Below are 16,051 nucleotides of genomic sequence, written 5' to 3'. Positions count from 1 at the left end.
CGAAATAAAAAAACATAGCAGGACAAGTCCTGACACACAATTAAAAGAATTTGCATTGAATAAAAACAAAACTAGACCTAGAACGGACTATGAATGGATTGGGAAAACCATTTAGAAAAAAATCCGATCCAAAAAATCGAAAAAACAGTAAAAATCAAAATGAAATTGCCGCATGTGAACAAAAAACCACTAGCGAGAAAGCGAATTTTTGTTCAAACACCCTTTTCTCACTCTACTTAAATTTAGAGCAAAAAAATTTCACGCCGCAAAACCACTCGCTTTTTCGCTCCACTTCCTGTTTCGGCGTGACCAAAATCACTACTCCAATTTGACTTCAAAAATCATGAAAATGTGTGAACAGATCTTAAAAAAAAAGACAGCGCCCCAATACAATTCAAATTCTTTGAAATGTAAAAATTCTTTGAATTGTAAAAAACCAAGAGAAGGCCAATAATAGCCCCAGCTATCGCTGTGCGGCTATTAATCAGAAAGAACAAGAGAAACCAAAGAATTGGCATACACTGAATTTGAGATCAATTAAATAAAGAAATTTAAACAAAAAATATGCGGAGAGTCAAGTTCAGCGACAGCACAAGAGTTACTTTACTCTCCGCATTTTTTCAGCGACAGCACAAGAGTTACTTTTCCTTACATCCCTAATTCTTCGACTTATTGCAATCCCCTACATCAATTTTGCAACCTGCTCTTGAAATACATATTTTAAAGATCTCACAAACTTTCTTTAAAACAGCTTAGTAAAATGGAGGTTGTCTTCATATTGAAATACAAAAGGAGCGTTATAGAACAATCAAATGAGAAAACAAGAGAGTTATAGCGTTCATCTTGAAAATGTGTACATGATCTCTCCGCTTTTTTTTACTAGGCGTTCGCGTGAAAATCAGCTCTCTGGTCAAAATGTGACAGGAGCTATAGCTATTATAATTCAATTGTAAAGGGGGGAGTGGCTATGAATGATGTTTCACGAACAACAAATTTCTAAATTTTGTCAAAGGCCAGTGCTTACAAGTTAACATAATTCTCACAACCTAGCTGGCGCAATTTGACCCCCCCCCCCCAAAAAAAAACAATTCATGAAACGTCTCTTGTTAGAAATGAGCTAAATTGAGCTATGATCATTTTGTATAAGTCTCGTCAACTGCTGGTTTAACAGCAACACATGCATAGTTTATAGCATCAAATAGATTAGACCAAGTCCAGGTATTGCAGACTGGATTGTAAATCAGTCCCCTGCAATCTAGCACTTGCAATCCACTGGTTTTCAACATCGACTTCATTTCTCCAGGCGTGACAAATTTATTGTGTTCGTGGGTCCCTGGTGGTACTATTTTCAGAATGTGTTCAGCAGCAACGATCCCGAACATATACGAAATGAGGGTTCTGTTCAAAGTTGTGATGAAGAGTTTGCCTTCTGGCTTCAAAACCGATTCACACACCTGAACAAAGAAAACTGATTTGTATAAAAAGCATATAAAGCGAAAACCTTAAGTAAATTAATTCATTTTTGTAAAAACATTGATTAGTTTTTATAATTTCAAAAAAAAAGAAAGAGAAAACCATATTTCAACAAGTTTAACTAATTGACTCATGGGACTTTGCAGCTTGCAATGAATCATTTTTTCAAAGAGCATTCGGCTTTGTTGGGCCACCGAGCGCTTTCTTTAAAACAGGTTACACAATTCAATGCACGCCTATTTCAAATAAAAATCAATCGTATGCAAGTTATGAGCCCGAAAAACAACAAAACTATTTCAATACAGGGAAAATCAGTTAGAGCGCAATTCACCAGAAACGATAATCTGGAACCAATTTCAGTGCTTCTTCGATGTTAGTTGACAACTGGTGATACAACGTGCACACGTTATAAATAACAAATTATCTAAATTAAAGTCAACATGTCACAAATGTCACAAAACAACGCAAAAAATGCCATAAGAGCGACAGACTTTGAACAGGGGACGGACAAAATTCGATGCACAAAGGTCCAAACCCTCTTATTCTAAATTTTAGCTCAATTGTTGTCAAATATAATACAAATATAATTTGTTTTTTTCATTGCAACCAATGCTGGTTTAGACTAAGTGTACATGCAAAAGTATTATTTTGAAAAAAGTTATCCAGAACATTTTGTATAAATCTAGCTCAATTTTATTGGAAAAGTTATTTATATCATTTAAAACTCATAGGTCCCTCCTAGTTATCCCAACAACTTGCAAAACTAAAAAGTTGTCAATCTCGAAGTGACTTTGTCTGTGTTTGTCTTAATAGTCAAATGATGTAAAAATGTTTCAGCTTATCAGAACAATACGGTAAGAAAGACAAAGACTTAAGGAATCAAAATCAAGCAAATATAACTGTAAGCGCAATGGTTGAAGGCCTTTTGCAGTCAGATAGCTGGAAAACTTAAAAATTGAGTTTTTCGCAATGCGCAAAAAATGGCTGAAAATCATTGCAAAATGGATAAAAATTAGTATTATTTGGCAAAGCAACCGTCAGAACTTTATTCCAGATTACTCTACTCGAAATATCCACTTTTCAGTTTAAGAAGAAAGTGCCAACAGTTATTGCAGTAAAATATTTTCACAAATTCAGAGAAAAATGTGCAAAAAACGTTTGACCAGACAATAGTTTTCAGTAAAAAACAAAGTTTTGGAACAAAAAACAGTCCACAAAGCATAATAAGGCAGACAAAACAATTTATCAATCAGGTTTTATTTTTCAAAGTAAAACAAAATAATTATAATGAATTACCTATACATTAAGTTCTTCCCCAACCAAAAAGCGTTGGAACAAATATATCCAATTTCGAATTTTGAGACACTGAGACTGCAATTATTTCAGCTTTCTATAGCTATTTAGTGCGGTCAAAAATCTCAGAAAATTCTTCAGTTAAACCGCAAATCACCAGAAATGATAACATGGGACCAAATTCAGTGCTTCTTTAAAGTTAGTTGCAACCTGGTGAAAAAAACGTGCACAAGTTATAAAAAAACTGTCAAAGATATCTAAACTAAAATCAATATCTTTTATTGTCAAGGCGCTTAAATGTCACATTCAACGTAAAAATTGCAAATGTGTTTGTACAAAATTGACCAAGAATGATCCAAGAGTCGAATTTTTTAAAATTATATCTGAGTATTTAATGTATGGGCGACAAAATTTGGGCAGGAGACGGACAAAATTCAATGCACAAAGGTCCCAACCCTCTTATTCTAAATTTTAGCTCAATTTTTGTCAAATATAAAACAACTATAGTTTATTTTTTCATTGCAATCAATGCTGGTTCAGACTTAGTGTACATTCAACAGTATTATTTTGAAAAAAAAAAATTTCCAGAAACATTTTGTGTTTTCTAGCTCAACTTTATTCGGAAAAATATTTAAATCATTTAAAACTCATATGTCTCTCGTAGTTATCCCAACAGCTTGCAAAACTAAAAAGTTGTCAATCTCAATCTGACTTTGCCTGTGTTTATCTTAATTGTCAAATGATGTTAGAATGTTTCCGCTTATCAGAACATTACGGTAAGAAAGACAAAGACTTATCCAATCAAAATCAAGCAAATATAACTGTAAGCGCAGTGGTTGAAGGCCTTTTGCAGTCAGATAGCTGGAAAACTTAAAAATTGAGTTTTTCGCAATGCGCAAAAAATGGCTGAAAATCATTGCAAAATGGATAAAAATTAGTATTATTTGGCAAAGCAACCGTTAGATTTTTATTCCAGATTACTCTACTCGAAATATCCACTTTTCAGTTTAAGAAGAAAGTGCCAACAGTTATTGCAGTAAAATATTTTCACAAATTCAGAGAAAAATGTGCAAAAAACGTTTGACCAGACAATAGTTTTCAGTAAAAAACAAAGTTTTGGAACAAAAAACAGTCCACAAAGCATAATAAGGCAGACAAAACAATTTATCAATCAGGTTTTATTTTTCAAAGTAAAACAAAATAATTATAATGAAATACCTAAACAATAAGTTCTTCCCCAACCAAAAAGCGTTGGAACAAATATATCCAATTTCGAATTTTGAGACACTGAGACTGCAATTATTTCAGCTTTCTATAGCTATTTAGTGCGGTCAAAAATCTCAGAAAATTCTTCAGTTAAACCGCAAATCACCAGAAATGATAACATGGGACCAAATTCAGTGCTTCTTTAAAGTTAGTTGCAACCTGGTGAAAAAAACGTGCACAAGTTATAAAAAAACTGTCAAAGATATCTAAACTAAAATCAATATCTTTTATTGTCAAGGCGCTTAAATGTCACATTCAACGTAAAAATTGCAAATGTGTTTGTACAAAATTGACCAAGAATGATCCAAGAGTCGAATTTTTTAAAATTATATCTGAGTATTTAATGTATGGGCGACAAAATTTGGGCAGGAGACGGACAAAATTCAATGCACAAAGGTCCCAACCCTCTTATTCTAAATTTTAGCTCAATTTTTGTCAAATATAAAACAACTATAGTTTATTTTTTCATTGCAATCAATGCTGGTTCAGACTTAGTGTACATTCAACAGTATTATTTTGAAAAAAAAAATTTCCAGAAACATTTTGTGTTTTCTAGCTCAACTTTATTCGGAAAAATATTTAAATCATTTAAAACTCATATGTCTCTCGTAGTTATCCCAACAGCTTGCAAAACTAAAAAGTTGTCAATCTCAATCTGACTTTGCCTGTGTTTATCTTAATTGTCAAATGATGTTAGAATGTTTCCGCTTATCAGAACATTACGGTAAGAAAGACAAAGACTTATCCAATCAAAATCAAGCAAATATAACTGTAAGCGCAGTGGTTGAAGGCCTTTTGCAGTCAGATAGCTGGAAAACTTAAAAATTGAGTTTTTCGCAATGCGCAAAAAATGGCTGAAAATCATTGCAAAATGGATAAAAATTAGTATTATTTGGCAAAGCAACCGTTAGATTTTTATTCCAGATTACTCTACTCGAAATATCCACTTTTCAGTTTAAGAAGAAAGTGCCAACAGTTATTGCAGTAAAATATTTTCACAAATTCAGAGAAAAATGTGCAAAAAACGTTTGACCAGACAATAGTTTTCAGTAAAAAACAAAGTTTTGGAACAAAAAACAGTCCACAAAGCATAATAAGGCAGACAAAACAATTTATCAATCAGGTTTTATTTTTCAAAGTAAAACAAAATAATTATAATGAAATACCTAAACAATAAGTTCTTCCCCAACCAAAAAGCGTTGGAACAAATATATCCAATTTCGAATTTTGAGACACTGAGACTGCAATTATTTCAGCTTTCTATAGCTATTTAGTGCGGTCAAAAATCTCAGAAAATTCTTCAGTTAAACCGCAAATCACCAGAAATGATAACATGGGACCAAATTCAGTGCTTCTTTAAAGTTAGTTACAACCTGGTGAAAAAAACGTGCACAAGTTATAAAAAAACTGTCAAAGATATCTAAACTAAAATCAATATCTTTTATTGTCAAGGCGCTTAAATGTCACATGCAACGTAAAAATTGCAAATGTGTTTGTACAAAATTGACCAAGAATGATCCAAGAGTCAAAATTTTCATAATTATATCTGAGTATTTAATGTATGGGCGACAAAATTTGGGCAGGAGACGGACAAAATTCAATGCACAAAGGTCCCAACCCTCTTATTCTAAATTTTAGCTCAATTTTTGTCAAATATAAAACAACTATAGTTTATTTTTTCATTGCAATCAATGCTGGTTCAGACTTAGTGTACATGCAACAGTATTATTTTGAAAAAAAAATTTCCAGAAACATTTTGTGTTTTCTAGCTCAACTTTATTCGGAAAAATATTTAAATCATTTAAAACTCATATGTCTCTCGTAGTTATCCCAACAACTTGCAAAACTAAAAAGTTGTCAATCTCGAAGTGACTTTGTCTGTGTTTGTCTTAATAGTCAAATGATGTAAAAATGTTTCCGCTTATCAGAACATTACGGTAAGAAAGACAAAGACTTATCCAATCAAAATCAAGCAAATATAACTGTAAGCGCAGTGGTTGAAGGCCTTTTGCAGTCAGATAGCTGGAAAACTTAAAAATTGAGTTTTTCGCAATGCGCAAAAAATGGCTGAAAATCATTGCAAAATGGATAAAAATTAGTATTATTTGGCAAAAGAACCGTCAAAACTTTGTTCCAGATTACTCTACTTGAAATATCCACTTTTCAGTTTAAGAAGAAAGTGCCAACAGTTATGGCAGTAAAATATTTTCACAAATTCAGAGAAAAATGTGCAAAAAACGTTTGACCAGACAATAGTTTTCAGTAAAAAACAAAGTTTTGGAACAAAAAACTGTCCACAAAGCATAAAAAGACAGACAAAACAATTTATCAATCATGTTTTATATTTCAAAGTAGAACAAAACAATTATAATGAATTACCTAAACATTAAGTTCTTCCCCCACTAAAAAGCGTTGGAACAAATATATCAAATTTCGAGATTTGAGACACTGGGACTGCAATTATTTCAGCTTCCTATAGCTACTTAGTGCGGTCGATATTCTCAGAAAATTCTTCAGTAAAAGCGCAAATCACCAGAAACGATAAAATGGGACCAAATTCAGCGCTTCTTTAAAGTTAGTTGCCACCTGGTGAAAAAACGTGCACAAGTTATAAAAAAACTGTTAAAAATATCTAAACTAAAATCAACATCTTTCATTGTCAAGGCGCTTAAATGTCACATACAACGCAAAAATTGCAAATGTGTTTGTACAAAATTGACCAAGAATGATCCAAGAGTCAAATTTGTTATAATTATATCTGAGTATTTAATGTATGGTCGACAAAAATTGGGCAGGGGACGGACAAAATTCAATGCACAAAGGCCCAAACCCTCTTATTCTAAATTTTAGCTCAATTTTTGTCAAATATAAAACAACTATAGTTTATTTTTTCATTGCAACAATTGCTGGTTCAGACTTGCAACAGTATTATTTTGAAAAAAAAATTTCCAGAAACATTTTGTGTTATCTAGCTCAAATTTATTCGGAAAAATATTTAAATCATTTAAAACTCATATGTCTCTCGTAGTTATCCCAACAACTTGCAAAACTAAAAAGTTGTCAATCTCGATCTGACTTTGTCTGTGTTTGTCTTAATGGTCAAATGATGTAAAAATGTTTCAGCTTATCAGAACAATACGGTAAGAAAGACAAAGACTTAAGGAATCAAAATCAAGCAAATATAACTGTAAGCGCAATGGTTGAAGCCCTTTTGCGGTCATATAGCTGGAAAACTTAAAAATTGAGTTTAGTTTTCCGCAATGCGCAAAAAATGGCTGAAAATCATTGAAAAATGGATAAAAATTAGTATTATTTGGCAAAAGAACCGTCAAAACTTTGTTCCAGATTACTCTACTTGAAATATCCACTTTTCAGTTTAAGAAGAAAGTGCCAACAGTTATGGCAGTAAAATATTTTCACAAATTCAGAGAAAAATGTGCAAAAAACGTTTGACCAGACAATAGTTTTCAGTAAAAAACAAAGTTTTGGAACAAAAAACTGTCCACAAAGCATAAAAAGACAGACAAAACAATTTATCAATCATGTTTTATATTTCAAAGTAGAACAAAACAATTATAATGAATTACCTAAACATTAAGTTCTTCCCCCACTAAAAAGCGTTGGAACAAATTTCAAATTTTGAGATACTGGGACTGCAATTATTTCAGCTTCCTATAGCTATTTAGTGCGGTCGAAATTCTCACAAAATTCTTCAGTTAAAGCGCAAATCACCAGAAACGATAACATGGGACCAAATTCAGTGCTTCTTTGAAGTTAGTTGCCACCTGGTGAAAAAACGTGCACAAGTTATAAAAAAACTGTTAAAAATATCTAAATTAAAATCAACATCTTTCATTGTCAAGGCGCTCAAATGTCACATACAACGCAAAAATTGCAAATGTGTTTGTACAAAATTGACTAAGAATGATCCAAGAGTCAAATTTTTATAATTATATCTGAGTATTTTATGTAAGGGCGACAAAATTTGGGCAGGGGACGGACAAAATTCGATGCACAAAGGTCCAAACCCTCTTATTCTAAATTTTAGCTCAATTTTTGTCAAATATAAAACAACTATAGTTTATTTTTTCATTGCAACCAATGCTCGTTCAGACTTAGTGTACATGCAACAGTATTATTTTTAAAAAAAATTCCAGAAAAATTTTGTGTTATCTAGCTCAACTTTATTCGGAAAATTATTAAAATCATTTAAAACTCATATGTCTCTCCTAGTTATCCCAACAACTTGCAAAACTAAAAGGTTGTCAATCTCGATCTGACTTTGCCTGTGTTTGTCTTAATAGTCAAATGATGTAAGAATGTTTCCGCTTATCAGAACATTACGGTAAGAAAGAGAAAGACTTATCCAAAAAAATCAAGCAAATATAACTGTAAGCGCATGGTTGAAGGCCTTTTGCAGTCATATAGCTGGAAAACTTAAAAATTGAGTTTAATTCTCCGCAATGCGCAAAAAATGGCTGAAAATCATTGAAAAATGGATAAAAATTAGTATTATTTGGCAAAAGAACCGTCAAAACTTTGTTCCAGATTACTCTACTTGAAATATCCACTTTTCAGTTTAAGAAGAAAGTGCCAACAGTTATGGCAGTAAAATATTTTCACAAATTCAGAGAAAAATGTGCAAAAAACGTTTGACCAGACAATAGTTTTCAGTAAAAAACAAAGTTTTGGAACAAAAAACTGTCCACAAAGCATAAAAAGACAGACAAAACAATTTATCAATCATGTTTTATATTTCAAAGTAGAACAAAACAATTATAATGAATTACCTAAACATTAAGTTCTTCCCCCACTAAAAAGCGTTGGAACAAATTTCAAATTTTGAGATACTGGGACTGCAATTATTTCAGCTTCCTATAGCTATTTAGTGCGGTCGAAATTCTCACAAAATTCTTCAGTTAAAGCGCAAATCACCAGAAACGATAACATGGGACCAAATTCAGTGCTTCTTTGAAGTTAGTTGCCACCTGGTGAAAAAACGTGCACAAGTTATAAAAAAACTGTTAAAAATATCTAAATTAAAATCAACATCTTTCATTGTCAAGGCGCTCAAATGTCACATACAACGCAAAAATTGCAAATGTGTTTGTACAAAATTGACTAAGAATGATCCAGGAGTCAAATTTTTATAATTATATCTGAGTATTTTATGTAAGGGCGACAAAATTTGGGCAGGGGACGGACAAAATTCGATGCACAAAGGTCCAAACCCTCTTATTCTAAATTTTAGCTCAATTTTTGTCAAATATAAAACAACTATAGTTTATTTTTTCATTGCAACCAATGCTCGTTCAGACTTAGTGTACATGCAACAGTATTATTTTTAAAAAAAATTCCAGAAAAATTTTGTGTTATCTAGCTCAACTTTATTCGGAAAATTATTAAAATCATTTAAAACTCATATGTCTCTCCTAGTTATCCCAACAACTTGCAAAACTAAAAGGTTGTCAATCTCGATCTGACTTTGCCTGTGTTTGTCTTAATAGTCAAATGATGTAAGAATGTTTCCGCTTATCAGAACATTACGGTAAGAAAGAGAAAGACTTATCCAAAAAAATCAAGCAAATATAACTGTAAGCGCATGGTTGAAGGCCTTTTGCAGTCATATAGCTGGAAAACTTAAAAATTGAGTTTAATTCTCCGCAATGCGCAAAAAATGGCTGAAAATCATTGAAAAATGGATAAAAATTAGTATTATTTGGCAAAAGAACCGTCAGAACTTTGTTCCAGATTACTCTACTCGAAATATCCACTTTTCAGTTTAAGAAGAAAGTGCCAACAGTTCTTGCAGTGAAATATCACAAATTCAGAGAAAAATGTGCAAAAAAAAACGTTTGACCAGACAATTGTTTTCAGTAAAAAACAAAGTTTTGGAACAAAAAACTGTCTACAAAGCATAATAAGACAGACAAAACAATTTATCAATCATGTTTTATATTTCGAAGTACAACAAAACAATTATAATGAATTACCTAAACATTAAGTTCTTCCCCCACTAAAAAGCGTTGGAACAAATTTATCAAATTTCGAATTTTGAGATACTGGGACTGCAATTATTTCAGCTTCCTATAGCTATTTAGTGCGGTCGAAATTCTCACAAACTTCTTCAGTTAAAGCGCAAATCACCAGAAACGATAACATGGGACCAAATTCAGTGCTTCTTTAAAGTTAGTTGCCACCTAGTGAAAAAACGTGCACAAGTTATAAAAAGAACTGTTAAAAATATCTAAACTAAAATCAACATCTTTCATTGTCAAGGCGCTTAATTGTCACATACAACGCAAAATTGCAAATGTGTTTGTACAAAATTGACCAAGAATGATCCAAGAGTCAAATTTTCATAATTATATCTGAGTAATTAAGGTAAGGACGACAGAATTTGGGCAGGGGACGGACAAAAATCGATGCACAAAGGTTTGAACCCTCTTATTCTAAATTTTAGCTCAATTTTTGTCAAATATAATACAACTATTGTTTGTTTTTTCATTGCAACCAATGCTGGTTCAGACTTAGTGTACATGCAACAGTATTATTTGGAAAAAAATTTTTTCAAGAAACATTTTGTGTTATCTAGCACAACTTTATTCGAAAAATTATCTAAATCATTTAAAACTCATATGTCTCTCCAAGTTATCCCAACAAAATCGATCTGACTTTGCCTGTGTTTGTCTTAATTGTCAAATGAGGTTAGAATGTTTCCGCTTATCAGAACATTACGGTAAGAAAGACAAAGACTTATCCAATCAAAATCAAGCAAATATAACTGTAAGCGCAATTGTTGAAGGCCTTTTGCAGTCATATAGCTGGAAAACTTAAAAATTGAGTTTAATTCTCCACAATGCGCAAAAAATGGTTGAAAATCATTGAAAAATGGATAAAAATTAGTATTATTTGGCAAAAGAACCGTCAGAACTTTGTTCCAGATTACTCTACTCGAAATATCCACTTTTCAGTTTAAGAAGAAAGTGCCAACAGTTCTTGCAGTAAAATATCACAAATTCAGAGAAAAATGTGCAAAAAAACGTTTGACCAGACAATTGTTTTCAGTAAAAAACAAAGTTTTGGAACAAAAAATTGTCCACAAAGCATAAAAAGACAGACAAAACAATTTATCAATCATGTTTTATTTCAAAGTAGAACAAAACAATTATAATGAATTACCTAAACATTAAGTTCTTCCCCCACTAAAAAGCGTTGGAACAAATTTATCAAATTTCAAATTTTGAGATACTGGGACTGCAATTATTTCAGCTTCCTATAGCTATTTAAGGCGGCCGAAATTCTCAGAAAATTCTTCAGTTAAAGCGCAAATCACCAGAAACGATAACATGGGACCAAATTCAGTGCTTCTTTGAAGTTAGTTGCCACCTGGTGAAAAAACGTGCACAAGTTATAAAAAAACTGTTACAAATATCTAAATTAAAATCAACATCTTTCATTGTCAAGGCGCTCAAATGTCACATACAACGCAATAATTGCAAATGTGTTTGTACAAAATTGACTAAGAATGATCCAAGAGTCAAATTTTTATAATTATATCTGAGTATTTAATGTAAGGGCGACAAAAAGTGGGCAGGGGACGGACAAAATTCGATGCACAAAGGTCCAAACCCTCTTATTCTAAATTTTAGCTAAATTTTGGCAAATATAAAACAACTATAGTTTATTTTTTCATTGCAACCAATGCTAATTCAGACTTAGTGTACATGCAACAGTATTATTTTGAAAAAAAAAATTTCCAGAAAAACTTTGTGTTATCTAGCTCAACTTTATTCGGAAAATTATTAAAATCATTTAATACTCATATGTCTCTCCTAGTTATCCCAACAACTTGCAAAACTAAAAAGTTGTCAATCTCGATCTGACTTTGTCTGTGTTTGTCTTAATAGTCAAATGATGTAAGAAAGTTTCCGCTTATCAGAACATTACGGTAAGAAAGACAAAGACTTATCCAATCAAAATCAAGCAAATATAACTGTAAGCGCAATGGTTGAAGGCCTTTTGCAGTCATATAGCTGGAAAAATTAAAAATTGAGTTTTCCGCAATGCGCAAATAATGGCTGAAAATCATTGCAAAATGGATAAAAATTAGTATTATTTGGCAAAAGAACCGTCAGAACTTTGTTCCAGATTACTCGAAATATCCCCTTTACAGTTTAAGAAGAAAGTGCCAACAGTTCTTGCAGTAAAATATCACAAATTCAGAGAAAAATGTGCAAAAAAACGTTTGACCAGACAATTGTTTTCAGTAAAAAACAAAGTTTTGGAACAAAAAACTGTCCACAAAGCATAAAAAGACGGACAAAACAATTTATCAATCATGTTTTATTTCAAAGTAGAACAAAACAATTATAATGAATTACCTAAACATTAAGTTCTTCCCCCACTAAAAAGCGTTGGAACAAATTTATCAAATTTCGAATTTTGTGATACTGGGACTGCAATTATTTCAGCTTCCTATAGCTATTTAGTGCGGTCGAAATTCTCACAAAATTCTTCAGTTAAAGCGCAAGTCACCAGAAACAATAACATGGGACCAAATTCAGTGCTTCTAAAGTTAGTTGCCACCTGGTGAAAAAACGTGCACAAGTTATAAAAGAACTGTTAAAAATATCTAAACTAAAATCAACATATTTCATTGTCAAGGCGCTTAAATGTCACATACAACGCAAAATTGCAAATATTTTTGTACAAAATTGACCAAGAATGATCCAAGAGTCAAATTTTCATAATTATATCAGTAATTAAGGTAAGGACGACAGAATTTGGGCAGGGGACGGACAAAAATCGATGCACAAAGGTTTGAACCCTCTTATTCTAAATTTTAGCTCAATTTTTGTCAAATATAATACAATTATTGTTTGTTTTTTCATTGCAACCAATGCTGGTTCAGACTGAGTGTGCATGCAACAGTATTATTTGGAAAAAAAATTTTCCAGAAACATTTTGTGTTATCTAGCACAACTTTATTCGAAAAATTATTTAAATCATTTAAAAATCATATGTCTCTCCACGTTATCCCAACAAACTTGATCTGACTTTGTCTGTGTTTGTCTTAATTGTCAAATGAGGTTAGAATGTTTCCGCTTATCAGAACATTAGGGTAAGAAAGACAAAAACTTATCCAATCAAAATCAAGCAAATATTACTGTTACCGCAATGGTTGAAAGCCTTTTGCAGTCATATAGCTGGAAAACTTAAAAATTGAGTTTTTCGCAATGCGCACAAAATGGCTGAAAATCATTGCAAAATGGATAAAAATTAGTATTATTTGGCAAAGCAACCGTCAGAACTTTATTCCAGATTACTCTACTCGAAATATCCACTTTTCAGTTTAAGAAGAAAGTGCTAACAGTTATTGCAGTAAAATATTTTCACAAATTCAGAGAAAAATGTGCAAAAAACGTTTGACCAGACAATAGTTTTCAGTAAAAAACAAAGTTTTGGAACAAAAAACAGTCCACAAAGCATAACAAGGCAGACAAAACAATTTATCAATCAGGTTTTATATTTCAAAAACAAAACAGTTATAATGAATTACCTAAACATTAAGTTCTTCCCCACCAAAAAGCGTTGGAACAAACATATCAAATTTCGAATTTTGAGACACTGGGACTGCAATTATTTCAGCTTCCTATAGCTATTTAGTGAGGTCAAAATTCCCAGAAAATTCTTCAGTTAAAGCGCAAACCACCAGAAACGATAACATGGGACCAAATTCAGGGCTTCTTTGAAGTTAGTTGCCACCTGGTGAAAAAACGTGCACAAGTTATAAAAGAACTGTTAAAAATATCTAAACTAAAATCAACAACTTTCATTGTCAAGGCGCTCAAATGTCACATACAACGCAAAAATTGCATATGTGTTTGTACAAAATTGACCAAGAGCGATCCAATAGTCAAATTTTCATAATTATATCTGAGTATTTAATGTAAGGGCGACAGAATTTGGGCAGGGGACGGACAAAATTCGATGCACAAAGGTCCAAACCCTCTTATTCTAAATTTTAGCTCAATTTTAGTATACAACTATTTTTCAAATATAATACAACTATAGTTTGTTTTTTCATTGCAACCAATGCTGGTTCAGACTAAGTGTACATGCAACAGTATTATTTTGAAAAAATTTTCCAAGAAACATTTTGTGTTATCTAGCTCAACTTTATTTGAAAAATTATTCAAATCATTTAAAACTCATATGTCTCTCCTAGTTATCCCAACAACTTGCAAAACTAAAATGTTGTCAATCTGGATCTGAATTTGTCTCTGTTTGTCTTAATTGTCAAATGATGTTAGAATGTTTCCGCTGATCAGAACATGACGGTAAGAAAGACAAAAACTTATCCAATTAAAATCAAACAAATATTATTGTAAGCGCAATGGTTGAGGGCCTCTTTCAATCGTATAACTGAAAAACTTAAAAACATAAGAGTTTTTGGCAATGCACAAAAATGGCTGAAAATCACTGCAAACTGGACGGAAAATAATATTTGGCAAAAAAACCGTCAGAACTTTATTCCAGGTTACTCTACTCGAAATATTCACTTTTCAGTTTAAGAAGAAGGTGCCTAGATTTTTTTCTATATTTTCACAAACTTAGAAAAAAATGTGCAGAAAAATATTACCAATCGTTTTCCAATATTAATAATCGTTTTCAGTAAAAAGTAATTTATCGGACCAAAAAACAGCCCACAAAGCATAAGAAGACAATTTATCAATCATGTTTTATATTTCAAAGTAAACAAAACAATTATACTGAATTATTTAAACATTTAGTTCTTCCCCCACCAAAGAGCGTCGGAACAAATATATCAAACTTCGAATTTTGAGACACTGGGGCTGAAATTACTTCAGCTTCCTATAACTTTTTGGGGCGGTCGAAATTCTCAGAAAACTTGTTCAACTTCAAGAATTATGCACATTGAGTAAATTTAAAGTTTTTTGAAGCATCTACTGTCTGTTTTTGAAAGTCAATGTTTCGGGAAAATGATTTCTCAATGGTTAATTTTGTTAGTTAGTGTTCCTCTTTGCCCTCTAATAATCGACAGTTGCTCAAGAAATGGGAAATTTAGAATTCTTGCTATAAACTCAAGAAGCAGTAAGCAAAACAGCGGGTACTATTCCTTTCAATGTGTCAGGCTTTATTGAATTTAACTTCACATCTTAAAAACCTTGCAAGTAAAACCTAACAGTTACACATTGAAATTATCAATTTCTAGCACAGAAACTTTTATAGCGAGAATAATCCTTCAGGAAACTCGAATTTAAAAAGCTTTCCAAAACGCTTTAGAGGTTTCTATACATAAAATGCTGTACAAATTTAAGCTCTTTTCTGGCATATATCAACTCCATCGGTTAATATCTATCATTTAAATTCAGTGGACATAACTCGTAGCTTGTTTTGTACTAAAATTATCAACAATTCGATTTTTAATCTCTGATAATCGTTATTTTTCCAACTGTCTACTTATTAAGTTTATTTTCTACCAAAACAATCAGCAATATCATGCAGCTATTATTGTTAGTCCGCAAAATTTCAAGAAACCTCGAATTTTCGCAGATTGAGGACAGAATTTGTTTGTTTATTGTCACCTTCTTATCCATCTGAAGACGAAAATTGGGCTTCATTTTTTGCGGTTGGGCGCATTTCCTTTAAATCTGCTTTTAAAGTTTTAACGTTAAGATTTCAAGCAAAGCATAACCATTGAAATACATGCCATAAACACTTCTGCAAATTTATAAACTTCATGCATCTTTAAACCTTCATAAATCTCTTCAGAAACCACTTCAAATGAACTTTCTCTTTTATGCAGCTAAAGCTTTCTATAACGAGGAGTTCATTTGAGCGTTACGTAACGTAGCAAATATTAACTTTTTCTTCACACTTCACAAGTTCAAAGGCATTACACAAAAGCAACTGGATATATGACTATAAAATTTGCATAAATGTACTCTACTGTGCCACCTTTAACCCGGCTTTTGAAATCTTTCAAAAATCA

At 32.0% G+C, this 16,051-nt stretch overlaps 1 protein-coding gene across 1 annotated transcript in view; it reads right to left on the bottom strand.

Moving 5' to 3' along the window:
* Positions 1-756: 756 nt before the first annotated feature.
* The window catches only part of LOC142342704 (ubiquinone biosynthesis O-methyltransferase-like), a 175,751-nt gene continuing 160,456 nt past the window's right edge, over positions 757-16,051 (bottom strand). The window contains exon 4 of the mRNA XM_075394216.1: positions 757-1,454. Coding sequence (XP_075250331.1) covers positions 1,134-1,454 — 321 coding nt within the window. The 3' untranslated portion in view covers positions 757-1,133. The remainder of the gene's footprint in view (positions 1,455-16,051) is intronic.

The sequence above is a fragment of the Convolutriloba macropyga genome, chromosome 7 (genome assembly GCF_964194025.1).
Source record: "Convolutriloba macropyga chromosome 7, txConMacr16.3, whole genome shotgun sequence".
NCBI classification, from domain to species: Eukaryota; Metazoa; Xenacoelomorpha; order Acoela; family Convolutidae; genus Convolutriloba; species Convolutriloba macropyga.
Note: the sequence above shows the minus strand (reverse complement) of the source record. Positions and strands in the feature narration are given on the sequence as shown.